At 45.5% G+C, this 26,693-nt stretch overlaps 1 protein-coding gene across 2 annotated transcripts in view; it reads left to right on the top strand.

Moving 5' to 3' along the window:
- ZNF474 (zinc finger protein 474) overlaps window positions 1-24,914 on the top strand; it is a 118,027-nt gene extending 93,113 nt beyond the window's left edge. For both annotated transcript variants that reach the window (XM_062189265.1, XM_062189264.1), the window contains 2 exons: window positions 21,041-21,221; window positions 23,645-24,914. In XM_062189265.1, coding sequence (XP_062045249.1) covers window positions 21,041-21,221; window positions 23,645-23,796 — 333 coding nt within the window. In that variant the 3' untranslated portion in view covers window positions 23,797-24,914. The remainder of the gene's footprint in view (window positions 1-21,040; window positions 21,222-23,644) is intronic.
- Window positions 24,915-26,693: the final 1,779 nt, after the last annotated feature.

Below are 26,693 nucleotides of genomic sequence, written 5' to 3'. Positions count from 1 at the left end.
TCTCCTTTGCTTGGCCTTCCCCCTGAGTTGGGCAGCTTTTATTTAGCATGTGAGCTGCAGGTAAAGCAGGTGCTAGAAATAACCCGTATTCCAAGTTCAGGTCCAGCAGTGCCCTGGCCTGCCTTTGCTCTCTCTGGTCACGGCTGCTGTATCCCAGTTGGTGGATTTTCTTCTTCCCCCCTCTACGCCCTTGCTTCATTTTACCCCGTTGTCTAGGATCCATCTAACTGTGAGGATCAGGCCTGTTGCCAAATGTGTGTGCCCAGAAACCAAACAGCAGGTGCATTGTGCATTCGTTTTCTTCAAGAAAAGTCATTTATGGCAGGAATGTATCCGTTTGTATTTATTTAAAAGCGGGTGGGGGGGGGGGACACAGAAAGAAAGAGACCGAGATCTGCCATCTGGGTGTTCACTCCCTGAATGCCCACAACACCCAGAGCTGGGCCGAAACACAGCCAGGAGCCCAGAACTCAATCCGGGTCTCTCTCATGGGTGACAGAGGCCCAGGCACTTGAGCCGTCACCTGCTGCCTACTAGGATGTGTGTCAGCAGGAAGCTGCAATATGACATAGGGCTGGGACCTGAACTTAGGCTCTCCGATACAGTATGACCCAAGTGGTGCCTTAACCTCTCCACCGAATGCCTGTCTCTTCTGACAAGAATTCTGCGAGATAATCAATACCTTCCAACCCGAGTCTTCATGAGATGTCAGGAGGGAAACAGACTTAGATGTGGAAAGAGAAAAAAACCTTCCACTAAGAAACTGTATTCCTTTCAGGAGCATGGGCTCAAATTTGGAGTGAGTTCTGTGACCTATATTTTTCAGTATTGTATGTCAGGATAAGTATTTGAATAACTGAAATATCCAGTTTGCCAACTGTTGGAAATACCAGCAGTTCTTTTTAAAGTAAGGTACAGGAGATACTTTAATATTAACAGCATTTGCAAATGGATAGGCAAGCCTTTCTTATTGTTTGAAGTATCAAAATAAAACTCTAAATCATAAGTAACAGACTCTCTTATAGTTGGCCAGTAGACAGGGCTGGATTGGAAAATTCCTTTATGTGGCATCCAGTGATTCCCAAAAACAATTTCACTTCAAACAACGAGCCTACCAGATGTGACATTTGGGTAGGATTGTTTGAAAACACCAGAAGTAAATGTGCAATACCAGCGGTTTCTGGATGATCAGACCGCGTGATGGTTGAGGTTTAAGATGAAACTCTTCAGTTACTCCTGTGTACTGAGATGCTAGTTACAGTGCCTGTGTGTGTAAGACAGGCTTGAGGGAATGGAAGCTCCTCTGGACGTATTCAGTCTCCGATGGCTGAAGGGAACTTTCTGACCTTGGGAAATGAGTCTGGGGTGGCCTGGCCTCTTGGTCTCCTTTCTCTTTCTGTCTGTCTGTCTGTCTGTCTGTCTCTCTTTCTGTCTCTTCTTTTTGGCACTGTCTGCCCCTCCCAACTGTATACCTCCAGCCCTGGATAGGATTGGAAGGGGACTGGGAGAATCCGATACACCCCTTCCTAGAAATGTGGCTCCCATAGGACTATCTGCTTCCTAAAGGGGAGAGGGAAGTGTTTAATCCCAGGGAATGAACTTTTGAGGTAGCTGGGAGGGCAGAAGTATGAGTTCTGCTGGTTTCTCCCAAATCCCACCCAAAGGCTGACGCCGGAAGTGTAGGGTAGAGCATGATACTGCACCGACCGCTGATGAACTTGTTTCTAGAACCAGCTGGAACCAGGTCGACCTGAATTCACATAGATGCAGCAAGAAATCACCTCTCTCCAAGCAAGTTCCTGAAACTCGCAAGCCTCGATTCCCCTACTGCAAGAGGTTGAATTGGGGAAGGTCTGCAGAGGCCCTGGGGTGGTGCCTGACAAAGCACCGTTTGTTGCTCTTCCTTCCGCTCCATGGTGGCAGCAGGGCTCAGAGCAGGGTCAGAGGACCCGCTGTCCACAGTAAAAACCAGATTTTTCCAGTTGCTAACTGCCACGTGCCTCAGTTTCCTGGCTTGTGTTTTGCCCAGAGAGTTATTCTGAGAATAAATAACATGGCCTGTGTATTTGCCAGGTGACGCTTAGCTACCATGCTCCTTGGTCAGATATTCTTTGGTACTGCAGTATGCACAAGGCTTTTTGTAAGAGGCTGTACTCTCGTTTTCCTCAAGTGTTGGGAGAAGGGTGAGGCTCCCCCCCGCCCCCGCTTCCCCACCCAAGCATCTTGCATTCTGTGATCTGCCTGCCCACTTATCATCGTGCACCCGTGCACTTACCAAGACACCTCCATTGTTCAGTCTAATGGAAGGGATCAGGCGCGTGGAAAATCTAAAACAGCAGCTAAGGCCCGCGTTCTTGATGTGTAATTTTGTCATTCAGAAAGAGAAAACACTCATTGACTGAATGACTCCCATTCAAGCAGCGGCACAATCACACAGTTCCCTAAGACGCTGCCAAGAGGCACTCTGTCATGACAGCCTGGGAGCCCGGCTGGGAGGAAGGGACAAAGCCAAATGTGCCGGAAGACATGCCGGAAGAAAATGGCCTGGGTCTCCCTCTCCGGGCACAGTGCACATGTGGTCATGGAAGGCAGCCTCAGGAGCTTTGGGCTAAAGATGGGCTCCAAGCACCGGTGCGATTCTGTTGGGATGGTTGCAAGCTTAAATTCAGAAAGAGTGCAGAGGCTTTTCAGGGTGACATCTCTAACGTGTCACTGCACAATTTGTTTTTCTTTAAAAGATTCCTTCCCCCCGCCCCCACTGCCACCTGGGAAGTTTGTAAATTCCCTAGGGAGACAGCTAATGTGTGCAGTTTCTAGATGGGTAACAACCCTTGTTGGCCATTGCCACAGAGGGTTTAGCTCGCGTCTTCAAACTGAGATAACGAGGCACATTGCTTCTGTTGGGGACAGTGAGGGACTGGGGGAGTAGGCTGCTCAGGACCAAAGCAGACTAAACCAGAGGCAGTAGGGAGGACTGGGGTGTGGGTACCCCAGAGAGCAACTCCTACCTGCGGATATTCACGTTTAAAACTTGTGACAACATTGGCCTAGCCAAATAAAACATGCCTGCTGGCTGACATGGCTGCTGGCCCGTCTGTTACACTCTGCGATCCAGGGGCTGAAGCCGAGGAGAGGCCCTTCCCCGGGGGCAGCCAGGGGGAGATGCTTTTGGGGGAACAGCGGGGGTTGCATGTGGGACCAGGGCCCGCATGCTCCGTGCCAGAGCATGGGTCACTCTGCCCAGCTGCCAGCCGCCCCCTGGACCCTCCGTGGGAGACTCTACAACAGCCAAGCCATTCTTGTGGGTCCAACACAAGGAGGCCGAACCTGCAGAGTGTTCAAGAACTGCCAAAGTCCAGATCCAGATCCCAGAGAACAGCTATGGCTTTCAGTTCAAACATGGCTGTCGTAGGGAAGTCAAGAAAAAAGTTTTCTTGGCTCAGAGATGGCCCTTCTCACCCTGCCTGGTCGCCAGGTTCATCTCAGGTGGTGGGAGGGGCTCTGTGTGTGCAAATCAGGTTCTCCAACCTGCTTTGGCCCAGAGCCAGAGCTGGGGGCAGGGGGAGTCCCACCACACTCCCTCGCACCGTGAGGACCACTTCCAGGTCTGGGCTCCACGCGGTGCCTGGCACCACGCCTGCACTAAGCAAGCACTCCCTGAGCATCCGCACGTGAGCTGCAGCTGCAGCAGCTACAGGCCCTCCCTCGGGTGCTCTTCCACTTTGTGCAGGTCTCCTCCCAGGTGGTCTCAGCTGTGTTTTCAGTAGACGCCTCGGGTCTCTATTCCCAGAGCAGCCGCCTTGTCACTGTACTGAATCCCATTGTCTCACTGACTCTCATGAAGTTGAAAAACACATGGTTAAACCCAGATGTTAATAGACTGGGCCCACTGTTCTGGATGCAAGTCATGCCCATCTAAGAGACAACATTTCATCCAGAGGCAGCCTGAGGCCCAGTTAGAAAACAGGGTAAGGATTGCCATGTCTGCCTCTTGCGTGGTCACCTTTTTTTTATTAAGATTTATTGATTGATTTACTTATTTATTTGAAAGGCGAGTGACAGAAAGAGAATATTCCATTTGCTGGTTCATTCTCCCATACAGCCACAACAGCTGGAACTGGGCCGGGCCGAAGTCAAGAACCAGGAGCTCCATCCTGCTCTCCCACATGTGTGACAGGGGCCCAATTACTTGGACCACTACCTATTGCTTTCCCACACCCATTCACAGGAAGCTGGATCAGAAGTGGAGCAGCCAGGATTCAAACTGGCGCTCACATGGGATGTGGATATCACAAGCTGCCACTAAAGCTACTGCACCACAGTGCTGGCCCCCACAGTCACTATTTCTTAATTTTGCATGTTGTAAGCCACATCTTTACATATTCATGACTTTAGCCACGTGGTTGGGGAGTGTCTGAGGGTAGGGTGTCTTCTAGGTCATTGCAAGTCGTGGTTCGGGCCTTTCAGGTTCCACCCTCACCTACGGATCCCCTGAAGTTCTCTTTGATTCTTAGGTTAGTGATGACCTCAAATGAACACAGAGACCTTGACCATTTGGATGTGAGAACGTCACAATTCGACCTACCGGAGAAGAAGGACTATCAAACTTTCTGCATTAAAACATGTGCATTTCCAAGTAATGCACAAAGTGTACTTCTCCTTAGGGGAAGGAGCCAGGCATTTCTATACATATATGTATTTGCATAAATAATTTTAAAAAACGCCTTTACACTTTGCTATGGCTGCTTTGTCACAGCCCCACTGAAATTATCTCATCAAAAAGAATAAGCTGGAGCAAGCATTTAGCCTAGGAGGCAAGGTGCCCACTTTACATCAGAGTAACAGCTTTGGTTCTCATTTCCGGCTCCTGTCTGCAGTTTCCTGCCGAAGTAGACCCTGGGAGGCAGCAGTGGCGGCTGAAGTACTTGGGTCCCTGCCACCTGCATGGGATACCCAGAATAAGTTCCTGATTCCTGGCTTTGGCCCTGACCTCCAGAGCTGCTGAGGTCACTGGGGGAGAGAACCAGTGGGTGTTAGATCTTTCTCTCCATCCATCCATCCCCAAGCCCCCCACCCTCTGTCCAAGCAAAAAAATAATTAAATTAAAAAGAAGCCAACTGCTTCAAGGACAAGCAACAAATCCAGCAAGGTACTGGCTTCTGGTGTTGGGGTGTGGGTGGCTTCCTCCGCTCCCTGAAAGCAGATGGGCAACTGTGCTGTGGTCCAGAGGTCTCAGCTCTTTCTTCCTGAAGAGCATCTGTGGGTAGAAGTCAAGGACATAGTTAAAAGGCAAGGGGAACCTTTCGGCTCCCATAAAACAAACCAAAGTGATTGACTGCCTCAGTTTCTCATCACTTCAACAAAGTGACCCAAGGCTTCAGATGCATAAGGAGGTTTACTGAGTGCAGTTTTGGAGGTTAAATGTCTGTTCAGCCTGTGGCAACAGCCCCATAGCAGATGATGTCACAATGGCAGGAGGGCATGTGAAAGGCATCCTGGTGAGACAGGAAGCCAGGGAGAATCAGGCATCAGGCTAGCTCTTTTGTCCACGGACAGTGGCAAGAACAATCACAAGAACTCCTGTGAGACCAGCATCAATCCTGTCCGAGCAAAAATCCCCAGGAACCTAAGCACTGCTTCTTAAAGGTTCCATCAACTCCAACATCGCCGCACTGAGGACCAAGCTCCCAGCACAGGGACCCTGGCAGGACACACTCTCACCAGACACAAGTCAAACACTGACCTTGTGTGTTCCGTGCACACAGGCACAGCCCCTTAGATGCTAACGCACGTTGATGTTTCCACACTGGAAGATGAGAAAGTGGCCAGTTCAGTTCACACCAACAAGAGGCCATGAAAATGGGCCCAGAGGGAGATTCCCGCTTCTGTGTTACTCATCTCCAGCTGCAGGGCTCGGGTCCTGAGAATTTAGAGTTGGACTGGACTTGATGGAATTTCATGTGAATGGGGTTTCTTTCCAGGGCATGTTCTCTGGGGAAAAAATTATCAATGTCCTAAATAAACCAACCCTCAACAAAACATTTCCTAATGATCTCTAGGGTGTTTTTTCTTTTCTTTTTCTTTTTAAACTTTTCCAGTTTTCTCTGTGGTTGTATGTTTTGTTTCATCTTATTTTCTTGAACTGGAGAACTTCTTGGGAAACAAATGAAAAGGTTTAGAATTCAGTTTATTTAAAAATATTCTTAGGGCAGACGTTTGATGCACCAGTTATGGCATTCCTTGGGCTGCCCACATCCCATACTGGAGTGCCTGGGTTCAAGTCCCAGCTCGGCTTCCACTCCCAACTTCCTGCTGATGTGCATCTGGGAGGCAGCAGGTAGTGGCTCAAGTATGTGGGTCCCTGCCACCTCACTGGAGACCCAGATGGAGTTTCTCACTCCTGGCTTCAGCTTGGCCAGACCTGGCTGTTGAAAGCATGAAAGCCTTTAGGGAGTGAACCTGCAAATGGAAGCTCTCTCTTTCTCTCTCCCTCCCTCTCTCCCTGTAAACATATTTCCTAGCTCCTGGCAAGAATCCACTCAAATACATTACCTAAGTTTGGGATTTGGTTGAACAATGTACACGGATGATTCTGAACTGATGGCCTTGCCTGAGCCTAGCAAAGTGAATGTACTCCCCTGAGCTCTGTCTGCATGAATGTTTATTAGTCAACTTTACAGAGAAATAGTTTTAAAACAGCAAATAGCATCCATTAAGCATGTGCAATTCATGCATCAGGTGTGGGTGTTTTTGTGCCCTGAGATATCACCAACATAATCATGATATGGAATATTGTCATCACATCCCCAAATTCCTTTTATTCCTTTAGTCTACCTTCCACCTCCTGACTTCAGGAAACCCCTGATTTGGTTTTGGATCACTATTGATTAGTTTCAGTTTTATGTAAGTTGGAATCATGAGTCTGTATTCTCTTGTGCCTGGCTTTGTTCAGCATAATGGTTCTGGGTTCATCCATGTTGTTTTAAGTACTGATAGTTCTCTTTTATTGCTGGGTAGTGTGAGAAATATCTTCATCTGCCCACTCAACAATGGACTTGGACTCAGTAGGTGCAGTGAAAGTGAGACTTTTTTTTTAACAGTCTTGCTAGATGAGGGGTCCAGTAGGCAGGCACACCCAGGGCAGGTTACAGCAAGCTAGTGACTCTCTAGCACGTTGGCTGAGTATTCCTCATTGGCTGAGTACTATAAGGTTACAATCTTCCCAGATGTCGCCCATTATCTCCGTTTGTTTTAGTTTTACTAGGTTAACCACCACTAAAGTTCTACTTGCTCAACAGCCTGTTTATTTCAGGACTTTCTGGGTGCAAGTTCTTTGTGGTTTATAACCTAGCTGTTATGCTAGCTAGCTGCTAGTGACATTCCACATATCTGCAAGCTGTTGTGATGGCGTTATTAGTAATTTTCAGCTGAATACCTAACTTTGAAAATGAACCAAATGTCTTTACTTGTCACTAGCAATAGTCCGTGGAATGGCTGTAGTGCGCTTTGTTGATCTGTCCAAGAATGTTTGTAGTTACTTGAGTGCTTTGTTCTGTAACTTCAGAGTGCTCTCTGTTTAATGCAGGAAGAACCTGCTTGCTTTTCTCCAGTACGGGAGAATGTTCTAGTGCATAAAAATTATAAATTGCCCAATATGACCCATTCCTTAATCTCATTCTGCCTCAAAGGCATTAAATCTTCATCCTGCGTGCTGGTCCTACACACAATTCTGTAAGTTGGCAAATGAAGCCCTTTAGGTATAGCAAACTCTTCAATTCAGTATTCTGTCTCAAATGTCTTCTCCACTCTTTATGCATGGCCAGCCTTGAATCATGGGAGGAGAGTGTCAGAACCAAGGTGAGAAGAGGGGGAGGAAAGACACTTAGAAAACGTGCCCAGCTTTGACTGTGTCCTCAAAGTCTGATCCCTGAATTTGTCAGACCTATTCGGAACACACTGATCACCTCTTGCTCACTTCCTTTTGCTCACAAATTTCTCCCCTCACGTAGCCCCTCAATAATCCCACTTCAAATACCACTCGCGTCACCAGCTTCTAGTCCACACTCTCCTTTCTCATATCTCAGGATCCTGTGGCACTGTACCCACTATCTTGGCTTCTATGAACTTGGCTTTGTAATTTAATTAATAGCCGATTTGTTTGTCACCTGACCTAGGAGAGGTGAGGATCAGGTTTCCCCTCAACCCCTAGTGCAGTAAAAGTGTTATACTCAACTAAATGCTTGTTGCTGGAAGGAGTAGAGGAATAAAGACGTAGAGGCAGGAAGGTTAAAGACTGTTTTCTGTAGCATGGAGAATTCTGTGTTGAGTTCTGGGTGGCTGGAATATCTGTTTCATTGGGTAACTATCGGGCACGACTGAAGTCAGCATGAAGTGTTGGGTCTTTATTCTGTAACCATGGAGAACCAAAGAAATTAGTGAGATTGTGTCAGATCAAGTCTGTATTAAACAAAGTCAAGTACAGAGAGCAACAAGGCACTTGGAACGCTGAAAATTACATGGTGATTGTCATTCTGGATAAAATGGGCAACAGTACCCAAGGGAGTGTTTGGCCTACCCATCCACTGGATTGGCCTTTGGTTACTGCTTTTCAACATAAGATGGCTAATGTCGTGTGGCATTGTGGAGCTGTCTGTGAGTTCACTTCTTACCTAATGCATCCAGGCTATGGAGAGAGGCCGAACAAATTTGAAATGTCAGGAAGAGCTGAGTTTTGGGATTATCTTGTGGTACAAACAGATGGTATGCTTTTCCAGGCCTTTGTTACTGCTTTTTAAAATAACGGAGCAGAATTCTAGGATTTCAACTAAGTTGCATCATAGAAGCATTTAACCAGTGTGTATTCCACCATAAACAAATAGCAAAAAAATAGTCTTGTTGGAATCATATAATTTAAAGTACTGTAAATGTTTTCATTTAAGAGGAAAACTTTTTCTACTCACGCTTCTGGCACCAGTTGTGTGGGTTTTTCCACATCAGCAATCACTTCTCTGACCCTTCAGACAACAAGTGGGTGTTCTGTGATTCAATTCGGTTCTGACACTGACTGTGTGGAGTTAGCGCAGCCTCCACAGGTAGAGGGCTCAGGCTCACCTGGCTGCCTCCCACTTCAGATGCCAGTCATAAATCATGGGTCCTAACCTAACTCACACTTCTGCCCACTTTGGCAAAAATGATGGCTCCCAGGACCCTCTCTTCATGCTGATAACTTGCTGGAAAGGATCCCAAAAGCCAGGGTCACAAGATGTTATTTGCTTGTGTTACCAGTTTGTTATAAGGATAGGGCTGAATTGATTACAGTGAGGTGTGGAGGTAAGTGGAGCAAGGTATGTGGGGTGCGGCAGAGGCTCCGTACCCTTCCTGTGGGCACCACCGCAATCGCCAACATGGGGCTCTCCGAACCCTTTCATTTAGGGCTTTCATGGAGGTGCCATTACTAGCAATGATTGGTTCATCATTGGCCACAGGTGACTCATTCACTCCCCACTCTCTCTGCCCTGGAGATCAAGGGGTCAAGCTGAAAATTCCAACTCAAGTTTTTATGTCTTGGTATTTCCATCAACCAACCCGCAGCCTGCAGCTGCCTAAGGAATCCAGGGAACGGTCATCTCTTGGCTCACAAAATCACTCTTACTGAGGGTGTTCTAAGGATCTTAGAAGTGCTGTGTCAGAGTTTGGGGATTAAGAGCAAATAAGAGGAAAAGGCTGCTACAACCTGCATCCCCAGGATATTCCAAGGGTATCAGAAGCTGAGAGTCAGGATCTGGATGGGGCAGAAACCGATGTGAGGGTGTATTTCCTATCACAGCTCATTTTGTGCTATGCAAACAAAGCTATATTCATTGCTAATATTAATTCTAGTTCCAACTACTCATTGATTACAATACTGAACTGACCTGCATACATGATCTTTGAAATTTCCTTTATGAATTATTTAAAGAATGTTCAGCAAGTAATGGAGCTGGACTTGATTTTACCTTTAGGACTGGCTTTAATCCCTAATCACTTTCTAACATTTGATTTTTGAATTGATATTCTTTTCTGTCACTTCATTATTATTATAAAAAGGATACAAGCTCATTATGGAAATTCAAGAATTTAACTCCCTACTTTAATTTTACACTGCTTTTACTGACTGACATGACTGGTAAGGAACGTGTATCATTAACATTTTGCAATTTCCTTCCCTGCCAGTTTTGATAATTATAATATTTTTATCTGTCAAAGTAAGTTCCTTTTATTTTCCTTCCTTTAACTGTAATTCTATAGTTATTTTTGCCTTACTTCTGTGTTTCAGTTGGTTAATACTTGTCACAGCTGCTGTATTTTTGAGCTTCTGTTATTGTTTTAGCCCTTGACTGCTTATATTTTATTAATCAGAGGTTTCTGAAGAAGATCAGAAGTAGGCTGACTACAGTATTTATTGGCTAGATAGGGACACTTTAGAGAGTAAAAGAAGACGCTATTACACATAGCCAAGACAACAGGTGCAAGAGGACGACTCTTGGTGCAGCAGGGAGGAGGAGCTCCAAGAAACCAGAAGTGACGCACTGTGCGTTCCTGTGGGCTTCAGCCTAGCACGTTTTAAGGCATTTAACTGATGCAGAAAAAACTGTATGAACAAAAAAAAATTGACTTTGGCTAACCACTCAGGAGCTCACATACTGGAGCAAACGGGAGTCCATTGAGCCAACTGAAGTCATATCCATGGCTCTGTATATATGGACATTTTTCTGGCAAAGTGACTATAACATGTATCGGGTTTTCAAAGGAGCCTATAATTCCATAAACATTGGTTGCTAATTTCTAGTTCACAACATCTCCAAAAAGCCATATCCTTGGAACACATTCTCCTAACCCTTTCATAAAGAATAGCATGCTATTGTATGGTCATGGGGCCAGCATTTTGGTATAAAGGGTTAAGCTGCTGCCTACAATGCTGGTATCCATATGGAGGCCAGTTGACTCCCGGCTGCTCCACTTCTTATCCAGCTCCGTACTAATGCACCTGGGAAAGCAGTAGAGGATGGCCCCAGTCCTTGGGCCCCTGCACCCTTGTTGGAGACCTGGTAGAATCTCCTGGCTCCTGGCTTTGGACTGGCCCAGCTCTGGCCATTGCAGTCATTTTGGGAATGAACCAGCAGATGGAACATCTGTCTCTATCTTTGCCTTTCAAATATATAAGTAAATCTTTAAAAATAATTGTGCTTTCATACTGTCAGCACTCAGTATTTATTGTACGCTGATATTAGAAACAAACGAATGTGCAGTGTTTCTGATCTTCTGTAAAAGTCCTGGAAATGACTTGCTTGTCAGTTTTCAGTATCCCTTTCATTAAGATCCAGGCAATAATGTTAGTGTAGTTAATTTTTTTTCCTTCAAACTGTCATACTTTCTTTTTTTTTTTTAAGATTTATTTATTTATTTGAAAGAGTTACACAGAGAGAGGAGAGGCAGAGACAGAGAGAGAGGTCTTCCATCTGATGGTTCACTCCCCAGTTGACCACAACAGCCGGAGCTGCGCCGATCCGAAGCCAGGAGCCTCTTCCGGGTCTCCCACGTGGGTGCAGGGGCCCAAGGACTCAGGCCATTTTCTACTGATTTCCCAGACCATAGCAGGGAGCTGGATCGGAAGTGGAGCAGCCGGGCTTTGAACTGGTGCCCATGTGGGATGCTGGCACTTCAGGCCAGGGCATTAACCAGCTGCGCCACAGCGCCGGCCCCCAAATTGTCATACTTTCTTCAGCAAGCTCTGTTAGCTATTAAATTGTGCACTTCTCTGTGGTTTCCTTTTAGCCTGAGCTATCAGAGAGGCCAGTAAGAGATATCTGAAGCTGTGTGAAGCAGATTATCTAGGGTAGGTATCCCAGTCCTCTTCTATCAATACCTCCCTTAAGCCTTTTCTCCAAACCAGCCTCCTTCCTTTGTCCTTGCTCTTTTATTTTTGCATCAATGCTGCTATCACAACTACTTTAAACTGATTGGATGACGGGGCCTGCACTCTTGCATAGTAGTCTAAGCCTCCCCCTGCGGTGCCAGCATCCCACATGGGTGCTGGTGGGAGTCCCAGCTGCTCCTCTTCCAATCCAGCTCCCTGCTATGGCTGGGAAAGCAGTGGAAGATGGAACAAGTGTTTGGGCCCCTGTACCCGCGTAGGAGATCCGGAAGAAGCTCCTGGCTCCTGGCTTCAGATTGGCTCAGCTCTGGCCGTTGCAGCCAACTGGGGAGAGAACCAGCGAATGGAAGACCTTTCTCTCTGTCTGTAACTCCACCTCTCAAATAAATAAACGAAAATCTTTAAAATGAAACAGATGATTGGATGGATGGCAGGTCAACAATGCTGATTAGGAAAAGAATGTGTTAAATGTCTACTTCCCTTCCTGTTACACAGACCTGGCCAATAACGGTGCAGCCGTGGTGTTCCTGACAGAAAAGAGACTTGAGCAGAGAGAGAAGGAGGCTGTGGGCTAAGTAATAAGATAATTCCAATAGTGGCCAGGAAAATTATTGAAAACATATGAGAAGTCAGTGGATTCCAGTAAAAAGAACTACAGACAAGTGAAACCTTTCCCCACAGCGTTTAAGTGCCCTGACTATATCCAGCCTCAACTGACTTTCCCAGGACTGCAAAGGGAAAAGCAAGAGTGTGATGAGCCCCAGGGACTTCTTTAGATAGGAGCAGTTCAGTCGCCCTGCCACAAAATGGTCCACACCTTATCTACATAAGTTTAGATGGTAATAAGCATTTTAAAAGTATTTTTAATTTTTTTTTTTTTTTTTTTTGCTTGAGAGACAGAAACAGAGAGAGAACCAGAGACAGACGGACAGACTGACAGGGAGCGCTCTCATCGGCTGGTTCACTTCACAAAACTCAAAACCCACTCCTCTGGGAACTTGGTCCAGGTCTCCCACGTGGGTGGCAGGAACCCGCATACTTGATCCATTACTGCCACCTAGAAGTGTCTCTGTTACCAAGAAGTTGGAGTTGGGAGCCTGAGCCAAGACTGGAACCCAAGTTCCCTGATGAGGGCAGTGCGTGTCAACTATTAAACACTGCTCCCTTGTAGAAGTCTGTTACCCTGATGTTAGATCAGCAGTGTGGCACTGCTATAATACTACCTAAAATATTCACGAGAAAACTGCTGATCTTTGCCTTCGCTCTGCAGGGATCTCAGCTCACTGACTTCTCTGCCTTGCTTTGACTACACTTCCTGGAGATGCCTGGCCCAAGCAAGGGCCTCACCAAATCGGGGCCCCCTCTCCTCATCTGACCCCTTCAGCCAACCTGGAGCTGCTCTGCTCTGCCCTGCCATATTCTGGAAGCACTTGGTTTGCACATCATCCAAGAGGGGGCCTTCTGCCGGTCCTGCCAGGGCTGCGGTCTCTTCTTGCCGTTCCTTCTGTCCATCCGCCAAATATCCACTTCTATTCGAAAACATTAGAGAAAGGAGGCCGCAGAGTCAAACCACAGCAGTAGGGGTAGTGGCAAAAACCGCTGGCTGGAGGCTGCCCAGCTTTCCCTGGAAGTCTCAGACTTGAAAAGTACTGAAAAGTAGAACTAGTGTTCCTATCTGCACTCACACCCGTGAGGATGCCATTTGCTCGTGGGCTGTGGCTGGCTTGCTGGCACTGCCCTAGAACATTGCTTAGAGAGTAAGATAGTCAAAGCTTAGGGCGATGGAGTAGGGTGAGGGTTCAACTAAAGTTCAGCCACAAGTACAGAGGAGGGAAGAAGCTGTGGGAGATGTAATATAGAACGTCGTAGTCTTTCTGTGCTTCTTGTCTTGTCCCACATCCCGTTCAGTCCTGCGCATGTCCCCTGGGCTCTGTGTCTGCCTGTTTCCTCCTAACCTTTGCTTCCAAAGGCAACAATGACGACGTGACGTGGATGTCTTCATTTCTAAACCACGCCATTTATTTTGCTGATTGGCTTGGTAAAATACTGGATTTGGCTCCTGGTTTCGGTGTGGAATTTTAATAAATTCACTGTTCCCAAAGTAAAAAAAGAGTAACTTCTCATTTGTAACTGTAAAGCCTGCATTTAATTATCCTTTCAAGTAAATAAGCATGCAAGAAGTTGTACGAAAATGTTGGATGTTTTCACAAGTATTGCTTATGCCTTGGACTTTCTCTTAGTTCTTGAGTTCCCCAAGTATTTTTCTAAAGCCGCTTTTTCTGATGCTTGACCCTGCCACACAGCTAATATAAAGGACGGATAAACAACTCTGCAGCTATTTTGATAGATGGAGAGAATCTGCTGGCACAATTTAGCGTGGAATAATAGAAAAAAGAATTCTACCTCAAAAAATACACTTTTATAGAAACTTGGATCACCAGGGAGCGGCTCCATTTTCCATTTAGTTTGCATTCGTTGTATATTTTCTCCTCCAGAGTCTGTTTTTTTTACCACTGATAGGCAGGAATCATGACTGCATTTCCTTCTTATTTTGATTTTTCTCTCTGCTCTCTCCATTTCAGGTGCAACTCCCAAAAGTCCCAGTTAAGAGCAGACTGATTGTAAAGCACACAGATTTTACCATGTTTTATTTCCCCAAAGGAAACCACACCGTCAGCTTAATTTGTTTCTGTTTTCATGCCTCACGGTGCAACTAAAGAACATATTGAAAAGTCATTTAATTCCACTGATACTTCTTGCAGCTCCACTTACGTAGGTCTTTTCCATTATTGAGGGAATGTCCTCCCCTGATTGAATCACAGTCACACGCCCCACCGTGCCTCATCCCAGCGTTTCCCCTTAGCCTGCTGCCCAGAGCCTGCGTCGCTTCTTTCTCTGAAGGTTGCTTTGCCTGCTCCCCACGCAAGCTCCGTTCATTCCTCACTTCACCTAACTTCATCCACTCCCCTTTCGTCCCATTCTGCAAAGCCTCACCGCTCCACTGCAGCCTTGACCCCACCTGCTCCTGTCTCTGAGGCCTCTCTCTAGTGACCTTCCTGTTTTATGCTGGGTCTATAGTGTCTCAGGTCTGCCTAAGGCACGCCTATCCTGCAAAAAGCAACAAAACAGCGTCATTTATCTTCAGCGTCATTTATTTCTCAGTAAAGAAGCTTTTTGAAAACATTTCTTCTTTTCTTTGACCTCATTTTTACCCCCTAGTGTTTGGTCTTTACTCTCTGAGTAGTGAAATTAAACTCAAAGTCACCAGTACATAATCGATAGAGATAACTAAATCCAGGGGCCTTTTCTTTGTGGCCGTTGGCAGAATTGGCACTCTCTCCTCTCCAGAAGCCTGAAGAGTTTCCAGAATGGAAATCTTTTCTCTCTCTGCCCTGTTTCTATCACCACAAACTTGAACCTCTTTGTTTTCTGGCTACAATGTCTGCTGTTGGCCAATCTTTGCTATAGACATCCTCATAGGAATTTTTCTTTGTATGCTCTCTGCATACTCCCCCTTTCTGGATGTTTCACAGATTTGAGAATCTTCTGTGTGCATAGCTCTGAAATCCATTAACCTTGATTCGAAGGCCTATACTTGCTGTTCTGGCTGGAGTTATTCACATTTAAATTCTACTAGTTTGTCACACCCAACAGGTTCAGAACACAGTGTTTTACTACTTCCCCAACTTGCCTTTCCTGATCTTCCCCTTTCTTTACATGACATTATCATCTTCCCCATTCCCAGAATAAAACTTTGGGCTTCTCTTAGAAGCAAGATTTCCTTACTGTAGAGCCACAGATGTTCAAGCTCTCAAAAATATCAGGGTACCTCAAAGAGTTCATGGCAAATGGAATTGAAAGATGAGTTTACTTTGGTGCAAAAAGTTTTGAAATCCATGCACAGTTTTTCTTTTTACAATATACATTTTTCCACAAATTTTTGAAGACCCCTCATACATACATATGAATTTAAATTTTTTGGATGCTCATAAACTTATCTTCTGATTCTGTTTTCACTATTTAAAGTACCTTTAGGCTCTCACCTGCTGGCCCCATATGGCCAGACTAACATTCTGGGAGCCTGATTCATTTTTTTCCCTGCTTGGTAGCTTCTGCTGTGGTTTAAATATGACTTGACCCTGGAATTGATGTAACTTAGTCCCCAACATCCTATGTTCTTTGTGCTGAGGGTAGAAACTTAATCGGTTGTGGTCTTTGGAGGTAGCATCTTTGGGAAGTGAGTAATCTGAATTGGGGTTTCAGTGTGGGCGCCCCCACGGTTGAATCCCAGTGGCCTTATAAAGTTAGAGATATCAGAGAGATACACAACCTCCCTGTCTCTCGCTGTGTGGTGCCCTGTACCAGTCAGCAACTCTGACAGCAGGAAAACCACTACCACTACTACAGACCAAACCAGTCAGGTCCACCAGAGCCGTGTGCCAGAGCAAACCTTTGTTCTTTATAAAGTTAGCCTGCCTCAGGGGTTTCGCTATAGTAACACAAAGCAGAGTTGACACAGTTTCCTAGAATCTACAAAACAGACCCCAGATCTTAGCAGGCCATTCATGCTCTCCACGGCGTGACTGCAGCCTACCTGGTACCAGTGCCCAGTGCTCCGCTGAGCCCCAGGCAGGCGAATGGTTTACTGTTCTATATTTGCCCACGATTCCTGTTCCTGAGGTTTTGTTCCTTCTGCTCTCTCAGAGGGTCTTGTGGTCCAAATTCTGCCAATTCCTCACGTTCTTTCTCCTTGAAGCCTTCCCTGATCTTCACAACATAAAAAAAGTTTTCTAACCCATGAATTGCAGTTATTAACAAAGCCATACGAGCTTTCTTTGGCTTAGTGTTTATGTGGTATATATTTCTCCATCTCTCTTTTTGCAACCTGATTATATCTTGATGTTCTTAATGTGTGTTTCTTGTAAGCAGCATATTATTTAAGCTAGTCTAGCAATCTTTGACTTTAATTGTGTTATAGTGTCTATTTATAGTTATTGCAATTATTGACATGTTTAGATTAAGTCTACCAACTAGGTGTTCTAATTCTATTCATTCTTCCACTACCACCACCACCTGTCATCATTTCTTTCTTTCTTTTTTCTTTTATACTTATTTCTCCTTTCTCACCTTTTTTCAGGAGTTCATTAAATCATCAGATTTTTTATTCAAAGATTCTGTTTCCCATATTCATTTTTAAAAGATTTATTTATTTATTTATTTATTTATTTCAAATGTGGAGTTACAGAGAAGAAGAGGCAGAGGTAGAGGGAAGTCTTCCATCTGCTGGTTCATTCCCAAGATGGCCACAATGTCCAGGGCTGGGCCAGGAGCTTCATCCAGGTCTCTCACGTGGGTGCAGGGACCCAAGCACTTGTACTGTCTTCCACTGCTTTTCCAGGCACATTAACAGGAAGCCAGATCAGAAGTGGATCAGCCGGGACTCGAACCAGCACCCATATAGGTGCAGATGATGGCTTTACCCCCCTATGCCACAGTGCCAGCCCCTTCCCTATTCACCTTTAAATTATTTCTTTTTGTCTTTGTGCTTTAGTGGTTTCTACACAGATTGAAGTATACATTTTTTACTTATAGATAGGTTTTTAAGTTTTTAAAGTGTATTCATTTGAAAGACAGAGAGACAGACAGAGATTTCCATTTACTGGTTCACTCCCCAAGTGCCTGTAGCAGCTGTGGCTTGCCAGGCCAAGAGCAGGAGCCAAGTCTCCCACGTGGGTGACAGGGACCCAGCTGTGTGAGCCATCACTTGCTGCTTCGCAGGGCACATATTAGCAGGAAGCTGGGACTCGAACCCGGGCACTTCCATTGTAGGATACGGTCATCCGAAGGCACATCACCTTAATCGCTACACTAAGTGCTCAACCCAAAATGCACAGGTTTAACTCACATTATTCTATTTCTTAAAAACCACTACCAAGAAAATATAAGAATTCTTTGATGACCTGTTGCTGTATTTTATTCCCTACCTTTGTACTCTTGTTGATGATAACTTATTCCACATGCGTGTACTATAAACTCCATCTTTTGCTTAATGTTTTTCCTTAAAAAGTCCATATTGTAAAAGACTTAGCCACATATATATATATACACACACACACACATATATATATATATATATATATACTGAAATTGAGACTCTGCTTTAATTTTAATTGTTGACCTGAGTTTTCTGTTAGTCCCATTCCTTCCCGTAGAAGCAGATTGGAAGGAGATATTTTCCTTTCAGCATTTACTTTTTTTTTTTTTTTGCATTTTTATAGAGCACATCTGTCAGGGATACATTCTTTCACCTTTTGTCTGGCCAGAAACGTCTTTATTTTGTCTGTTTGCAGATATTTCTACTGAATACAGACTTCTGCATCTACATGGCACTGTTTTGTCCTCTCCCAGCGTGTGAACAATGTCACGCCCAGTCTTCTGTTCTCCATTTCTTTTCCTAATGAGAAATCATGGGAATTCTAATTGTTCCATCATCCATGTGTATGCATCAATTCTGTTTTTTTCTACTTTAAAGTTTATCCTTTTTTTTTAAGATTGCATTTATTTATTTGAGAAACAGAATTACTGAGATACAAAGAGATAGAAGGTCTTCCATCCAATGGTTCACACCTCAAAAGGCCACAATGGCCAGAGCTGGGCTGATCCAGAGCCAGGAGCCAGGAACTTCCTCCAGGTCTCCCACATGGGTGCAGGAACCCAAGGACTTGGACCGTCTTCCACTGCTTTTCCAGGCCTTAAACAGAGAGCTGGGTGGGGAAGAGGAGCCGCCAGGATGTGAACCGACGCCCATGTGGGATGGCAGTGCCACAGGCAGAGGCCACTGTGCCACAGTGCAGGCCCCTTCTCTTCGGTTTTAGCAGCTTCTCTATGATGTGAGTCAGGTTTGGTTTTTGACCCTTTTTTTTTTTCCTATTTGTCCTCGGATTTCTCTGAGACTGTGATGGCGTCATTTAGTCTCCTTACTTCAGAGCGTTCTCGGCCATCGGCCATCGTCTCTTTATCTGTTTCTTTCATTCCATTCTCTTTTTCCTTTTGGTTTGTAGTTACTTATTTATATGTCCAGCCGTTTTACATGCCTCTCTCCCCCTTTCTATGTAACATTTGGGATACTTTCCTGACATGTCTCAGGTTTCTTGTTTCTCCTCTGTGAGCTTCAGTTGAAAAGTCCATCATATTGATTGTCCTCCAAGATACTATCATTTTTCATCTTAGTATTTCTCATTGGGTTTTTAAAATAAATTTCTGTCTTAATTTTGTTTCTCTCTACCAGAGTGCTCCATATATTCATTCATACTATCTATTTTTTCTTCTGAATCCTTTAATATATTTGGTGGAATTATTTTTAAATGATTCTTTTTAATTATTTACTAACAATTATTTAGAAATAGTTATTTTATAGCCCTTGGAATATAAATATTGAGACCCCCATCTCTTGATCCGGTTATATTTAGTGTCGTGCTGGATCCTGTTTTCTGATTCTGTGTGTTTCATTGTGGGTGCTCTTTAAGTTTGATTGAGTGCTGGACATTGTGTGTAACAGAATGGTAGATTCTGAGGTATATTTTACTTATACATAGAAACAAGCATGCTGTCTCCTCTGCCCAGTGGTTAGTAAAAGTGGTCGTGTCAGTTTAGTGTATATTTTACTTTGGACTGTACCTATGCTTTCGTTAGGTTCGATGCATGACGGATTCTGAATTTCCTGGTGGCAAACTGTCCCTTCCTTGCTGTTAACATAAGGCCTGGGTCCTAGGGCTCCTCTCAGTTCTCTTACTGAATTCTTGCCTCCTGAGTTCCTTACACATTGGCAACACAGAGGAGTCTCTGCTAAGAGCAGCCACCCCGGCTTCAGCAGTAGACCCTTCGGGGCTGGCACTCACTGCGAGGCCCACTGCTCCCGCTCAGGCTGCAGCCCTCAGATGCAGGCAGGCCTGGGTTGGTGGAAGTCTCTCTCAATGTGCCTTCCTCTCCCCAGGGTTGTATTGTTATCTCCTGTTACTGGGCGTAAGACCTGCTGGGTGGAAGGGTACAGTTGTGGGCAGTCTGTACCTCACAAGGGTTCACACTCACCTGCCCTTGCCCTTTGCTTTGTGACAGACAACTGCTGTCTCATTCTCAAATAAGGTTGGCGGGTGGGAGCTTTGCTTACTGGTTTTATAGATTCGTCCTCCAACTTAGGCAGTCCTTTTAGTTCACTAATTTTCCTTGCAACTTTGTCTCTAAATGGCTCAAAAATTATGATTCTCTAGGCTAGCCGATGGGTACTCATCGTTTAGATGGAAGCAGAGTGTCTTGTTGTATCTGTAACAAAGACTGGAGTTCCCTACCACATTTTATCTTCAACTCTCCCTTAGATTCTGTTGCCTCAGAAAGCCAGAGACTAAGAAAATGATTTGAGTTCATGTAGCTTATTTGACCCCAGGATACCCCAGTAAAGGAATGGGAGACGAGACAAAGAAAAGAATGAAGACTAAATATTGGCTGAGTAGCAACTGTGGTACAATCCCAGTAGCACTTCCGAGAGGCTGCATGCACTCAGCCTTGGTGAGGAGGCTGGGAATTTTCCCACCAATGCTCATCTGTAAGCGATTAGCTGCCCTGTCTGTGGGGCACAGATCCACAGGTGCTTCAGGTCGAACGTGTTGACATGAGCAAATGTGGGTGGGCACTATACTGCCTGTTAGAAACTCTGCAATGACACTGATCGCTTTATTTCTCAGGCATATTGGTCTACTGGAGCCTGATATTATTGAGAGGAAGAATCTTGCTTGATTTATGTTTGTATTCTCCCAGCATGGCAACTTGGACTTGGTAGTCAGAAGACAGTCAATCCACGTTTATTAAATGAGAAAATACATCTTACTACAGTGCCTATATGCAGAACTCTGGTTATTTCTGATTTATTCTCTCCCAAACTCATATCCTCACTTCTATCACAATCAGATATCACCCATTGGTCTCTTCATAACCAAAGTGGTTAAATTCACAGATTCATTGGGATTTTTTAAAGGTCATATTGATTTCCTGGTGAATTTGAGTGTGCTATAATTTTTAAAGTTAATTTTTAAATCTACAGTTAACCTAACCTGTATTTTCTATGACTTGCAGCCAACAATGATAAGGCGTCCACCAACAGTTGTTTGTTACATCTGTGGTCGTGAGTATGGAACAAAATCTATTGCCATCCACGAGCCACAGTGTCTGAAAAAGTGGCACAATGAAAACAACTTGTTGCCTAAAGAACTAAGGAGACCAGAACCTAAAAAACCAGAGGTCAGGACCATTACCGGTAAGTTCTAGAACAAAAAGATTTGAGTGGAAAACCCTTCTCCCGAAACACGTGAGAGTAAAGATTTTCTTTACTTGTTCAAACGACTTCAGGCAGAAACACTGACTGCTTTGGTGACAGCCGAATGGGACAGACAGTTCTGGGACATCTGTCAGAAGTGCTGTCTTCAGGTCCTGAGACACAGGGACGCCGCGTCCTGGCAGCACTGTGCATGACAAGCACCCATTGGAATTTACTGTCATTGCCCAAAGTTACCTTCATTTGTTGTCAAGTGATACTTAGAAACACGAAGCTGAAAATCCCTTTGGAGACATCCAGAGTCGTGTTTTTACACAGGAATGTGTGCTAGTGTGCGTTGAGCACAGGAGTATCAAACTCCGATGTCTGAGGTTTTACTAGTCCCATTACGAAGTTGCATGAACTGGCCCTTGTGTAAAATCAAAGGAGGCTCAGGACTGTGCAGAGTCAAACAGCACTGGCTCTCTCTGAACTGACAGCCACCTGCCCAGTTCTAACTGGTGCTATCATTAAGAAACTTAACCCAGTGTGGTCATCTCTTTCAATAAAGTGAAAGTAGCCAGATCCAGGCATCTCTCTGAAGCATTCAGGCTTGTTAAATTTTTTCTGTTATTAATTTGTAAAGCCTTGGGCAATCCAGAGGAACCAGGGACCAGGCTGCCACGCGTGGCCTCACCACGGAGCCTTCTGCTTCCCCGTTCAGGGGCTGCGCATGTTCACAGGGTGTTTTTGCCATATGGGTTCAGTGTCACTTAGCAGATTTTGACCTTCTTCATTTTCTCAGCTGATCCTTGATTCTTCTCAAAGAAAAATCTTGAGTTTAAGAGGCGTGTCCTTCTGTTCATTCCTTCTCCTTCTGTAGCCTTAGACGTGAAGACTGGGAGGCACGTTAGAGGTCAAAGACATGGTTTGCCTCACTGAAACTCTCTTCCTAGAAATCCTCCTCCGGTGTAAAAAATCTGTTTCCTTCCCTTCTGATGGCTTCACCGTCATTATCACAGGCTCAAGAGGTGGCAGGGTGACAGGTGTGGCCACCTGCTGGGTTCACTGCTCTCAGGTGGAGAGGTTAGGTCCTGTAATAGCACTTCCCTGGAATCTCCCTCCTGGTCCCATGCTAGTGTTTCTCTCTGAAGCTGGCCTTCTTCCCCTTGCTATGTCCGTCTTAGGGACTCACTGTAGTAGTCAGGCACTCAGATAACGCCTCAGGCAGATCCAGGGTCAACGCCCCACGTCAAATGTGGAGACACAATCAGTCGTCTTCACGTGAGACTCAAGGGCCCTCTGGAGTGTCTGAATCCCAGGTTAAAACCCATAGAGCGATGACAAACGTCAGTACCATTCCTCTCCCCACAGTTTAAAACTCCTGTTTACATCCTGCTTACAAAGTGATGCTGCTCTGTCGACAGGAGCTATTTCTCCTAGGTTGTGCTGGGGTTTATGCCCACAGAACCAAGGGAAACAGAATATTAGGAGTGGGCTTGTTAAGGAGTGTACAGTTTCCTATGGTCATGTGACCCATTCGAATCATGTAAAAGTTGCTTGAGACGTAATCATTGTGCCAGTGCTTAAAACTAAGAAATGTGTTTCTGAGTGCCTGGTTACACGTACAGGTCCTGTGCTGGACGAGTCTAAGCCATAGTCGATTTGATGTCCTAGTCCTTCGATTTCAACAAGGCTTACGAAAGCTAAATCCCACATGGTTTCTCGAAAATCAAGCCGCACGCCTTTCCCCCAGGCCGTGCCAATGAGAATCGCATATTTCTCAGCTGTCTCTGCCGCTTTCCTAAGGGCACTTCTTTTCCTCAGATTAACTATTCTGTTTGCTTTCTTTACTTTAATTACTTAAAGAATCTCTGAGTTTATAGCCATGAAGAGATGATAAATGCTGAGGCTATAATTCCTCTTAAACTCCCTCTCTGCTGGCAGTTTTGGCCTCTGAGAACATTCCACTGAAGGACTGCAGAAGAGGAAAAATACAAATACATGTTCTTTGCTCTTGGTAAGCTTATATTTAGAGTCAACTGAAAGAAGGCCAAAAGTTCTATTTGCAGGATAATCATGTGTAAGCAAAGATGTTAATAATTAGCAAAGAATGCATATCATAACACGTAAAACAATGGCATCCCCTTTCGAAGACCCAAGCCTCTGGTTCACAGCTAACTTTGCTCAACTCTTGAAAGAGCGAACAGTCCTTTTCTTTTTCTTTTTTCTTTTTTTTTTGGCACAAGTACTATGATTTGTTTAAAAGCCTCAGGCAACAGGTATTTCCTGAAAATATTTTCCATAAAAAGTAGAATGTGGTTCTCCAGAATGAAAACCAATGCATTAGTTCACCTTTTTCCTTTTTCCTTTCTTTCTTTTTAATTCTTTTCTTTTTGTTCCCTTTTTTCTCTTCAACTTTCCAGCCAAAGGTTTCTATGATCTCGATGCCTTACACGAAGCTGCTTGGACAAGTGCCCAGAGCCAGTTGGTTCCCTGCAACGTTTGTGGGCGTACCTTCCTGCCAGACAGACTGATTGTTCACCAACGGTCTTGCAAACCCAAAGCCGCCAAGTAAAGCCCTTTTCTCTGCACTGAGTGTTACAGGAATGAATCCCTTGGGAGGAGGTTGGGCTATAGCAAAAGGAGGTGAGCAGAGGAAGCGGGGAGAACTGACGGATACTGACCCAGGGCTGGCTAGGCGGGGAAGCCCCGCCCCATGCTTCGGTGGTGCCCGTGTTGCTCCTGCTGTGTGGTGAGGCAGATGGCTTTGGTTCAGCCAGCACAGTGCACAGTGCATGGACACGCTGGGGACCGTGCCACACTTTGGTCAGGCAGAATCAGGAGCAGACTGCTTCTCAGCAGAGCTGGCATCTCTGTCTGACCCCATTTGACTTTCCGGAAGAAGATTTGGAACCTCACAATGATTACTCGGTGAGCAGTGGCTCTGAGGGCAGCATCAGGCAATGCCTCGGTCCCAGGATGGAGGAGACGCCTGCCAACCTCCATGCTTTCTGAAATAATCCACCCTACCCCAAGGATACGTTTCTGGTTGAATTGTCAATTGGGAAGTTCCCTTTGTACAGGAATTCAACAGGAGAGACACTCACCAAAGGGCTGCCCATGGAAAGCCCTGGAATCGAAACGTTTCCAAGCTGGTGGCTGTGTCCTGTGTAAGGAGACCACTGTGCTACAGTGTGGGTGGAGGCTCATTGCTTCCTTCTATAGGGGAAGTTCAGCTCAGGAGTGAGGGTTCTTTGTACACTCGGTGGGGTTCATGGGTGTTTATTGTTGAGGTCTAAAAGTCCGCCAGGAAGTTCTGGGCCTCCCCAACCAAGTCCCATGCCCAGCGAGTGGCTTGCGAAACTGCTCTGTATTTCAAAGTTCCCGGTCCTTGAATGTGTATTCGTCAAGGTGGACTCTCCCAGGAGGGGTCCAGGGCCAGGGAGGTGCTCAGCCCAGGGAATTCGGCTCCCCCAGGCAGTGTGGCTTTGCCTGGACTCCAGCAGATTTGCTTGAGATCTTTGCTGCTGTGATGGCAGAGTTCCAGGGCTGTTCCGGATCCCCTGGGTTTCTGTAGGCCTTGTATTCGTGACTTTACACAGCACAGTCGTCCTCAAATTATACAGGCAAATTCATTCAAGCCAATGTTTTGGCCCTACATCTACTTATTATATGGGGTCGGGCTAGGGTAATTGTGCTAATCACTCTGTGTTTCCTGCCTTCTCCAAAAGAGGGAAGAAAGGATGTTTTAGAAAGTCCTTAAATACTCACAAATAAGAAGCTCGAGAAGGCACAGCGTCCCGCCACTCATCGTTGATGGCATAGATCTTTTATTAACAAATGTGATGAAGACGCCTAATATGCACGGAGTGCACCATGGTTAGACACCGTGCTCAGTGTAGCCCTGTGTAAACATCTTACTTCAGCCCAACAAGTAGCTGTGGTTGTTCCTGTTTTACAGAACGGGAAACTGATCCTTGGTCTAAAGAGCAAACGCTAACCTTGAGACAAGGGATGGACCAAGGAAGCAAACTTGGTCTGTTTGCACTTTCAACCCCACAGCCTTACTCATTACGGTTCATATGATGGATAGCATCAAGAATACAGTTATCCATACTAATGCAAATGATCTGACAAATGTGAAATTTTTGCACAGTTTAGTAACCAAGGCGATGGGATCTTAGCGTGCTTGCAGTTTTGCTGTTTGTCTGGGTTTATCTTAGACTGAAATGAAGACTAAAGTTTGGACTACATTTTAATGGGTTTCAAAAGATACTTCTGCATTTTTGCTGATGTTTGGACATCCCATAGCCGAAGAAAGAAAGTTGCTCTGGCCCCAAGTTCAAAAGGAGTTGTCCATCAGGTCCACAAAGAGACATTCTTAGACATGACTTCCCAAAAAGTCTTGGAGTCTCTGAGTTCCCGATTGAAAAGGAGGAGCTGCTGCAGGAGTTTCATATCCACAGGGAGCGGTGAAGCCCCTCGAGGTTCATCACGGTGCTGACCATGGGTTTCCACTTACAGCCGCAGCTCAGGTGGCCCGTCAACAGTCCACCATGGTAAACCTGGGGCCACGCTGTTGTGATGACATGATCCAAGAGTTCTGGCTCATTATCAAGGCAGGTCATAATGTCTCACCATTAACAGGAAGAGCTTACCTCCTGTCTACCAGGAGCTCACTTCTGTGCCAATTTTTGTAGCTCTCAAAGGAAAATAATTTCTTTTGCAATGGTTGGCCAACCCTGAAACCCTTCCTATGGACACTCTCCATGATGTAGAAGAGCAGAGACTATGTGGAGGCTACTGGAAGGGGATGCAGTGTTATAACAGAAAGCAAAAACCAGGCACTTTCTTTTCAACTCTGTTACAGGGTGCTACACAAACTTTAACTGAATGGCCCCTAGGGTGGAGTTATGGGAAGAACTCCAGGATTTCTTGGTTCTGGTTTCCATACTGAATTTACAATAAAGTTTCAGGCCCTGTTGTACCAGAAGGGTACTGAACAAGCAGGTGTCCTGGTACGGAAGGTGGACAAAGGGAATCGTAGGATGTGAGTGAACACACAAATCTTTGAGGTCCATCCTGATGCTCTTCAGGCAGCTTCATCATACTGTAAAACTAGTATTTCCACGGGGAGTCTCCAGGGTGGCTCCTGATGATGCACTGTTTAGTTTGGGCAATGCTGGAATTTGTGCAGAAGATGCTGCTGTTGACAATTGGGGCCACTTGGGAGCAAGCAAGAGAGGGAGGCGGAGCCCCAAAGCTATTGATCCCCCGCCCCCCCAAAGCTAGCTCTTAGTCTTTGTGTACTCTGTGCTTCTGACGTTAGCAACATTTCTCCTCTGCACCCCTGTCTGAGCCCAGATCGCCCGGCTTGCGTCTCCTATCGGGGCCCAGGGCAGGAAGTTCAGCCCTTTCCTGCCCCAATCCTGAGGGTCCTCTCCCTCCTCTGGCAATCGTCTACGTTCCCTT

Source organism: Lepus europaeus, chromosome 4, assembly GCF_033115175.1.
Source record: "Lepus europaeus isolate LE1 chromosome 4, mLepTim1.pri, whole genome shotgun sequence".
Classification (NCBI taxonomy): Eukaryota; Metazoa; Chordata; class Mammalia; order Lagomorpha; family Leporidae; genus Lepus; species Lepus europaeus.
The sequence above is the reverse complement of the archived record's forward strand: the minus strand, read 5'-3'. Positions and strand labels throughout refer to the sequence as shown.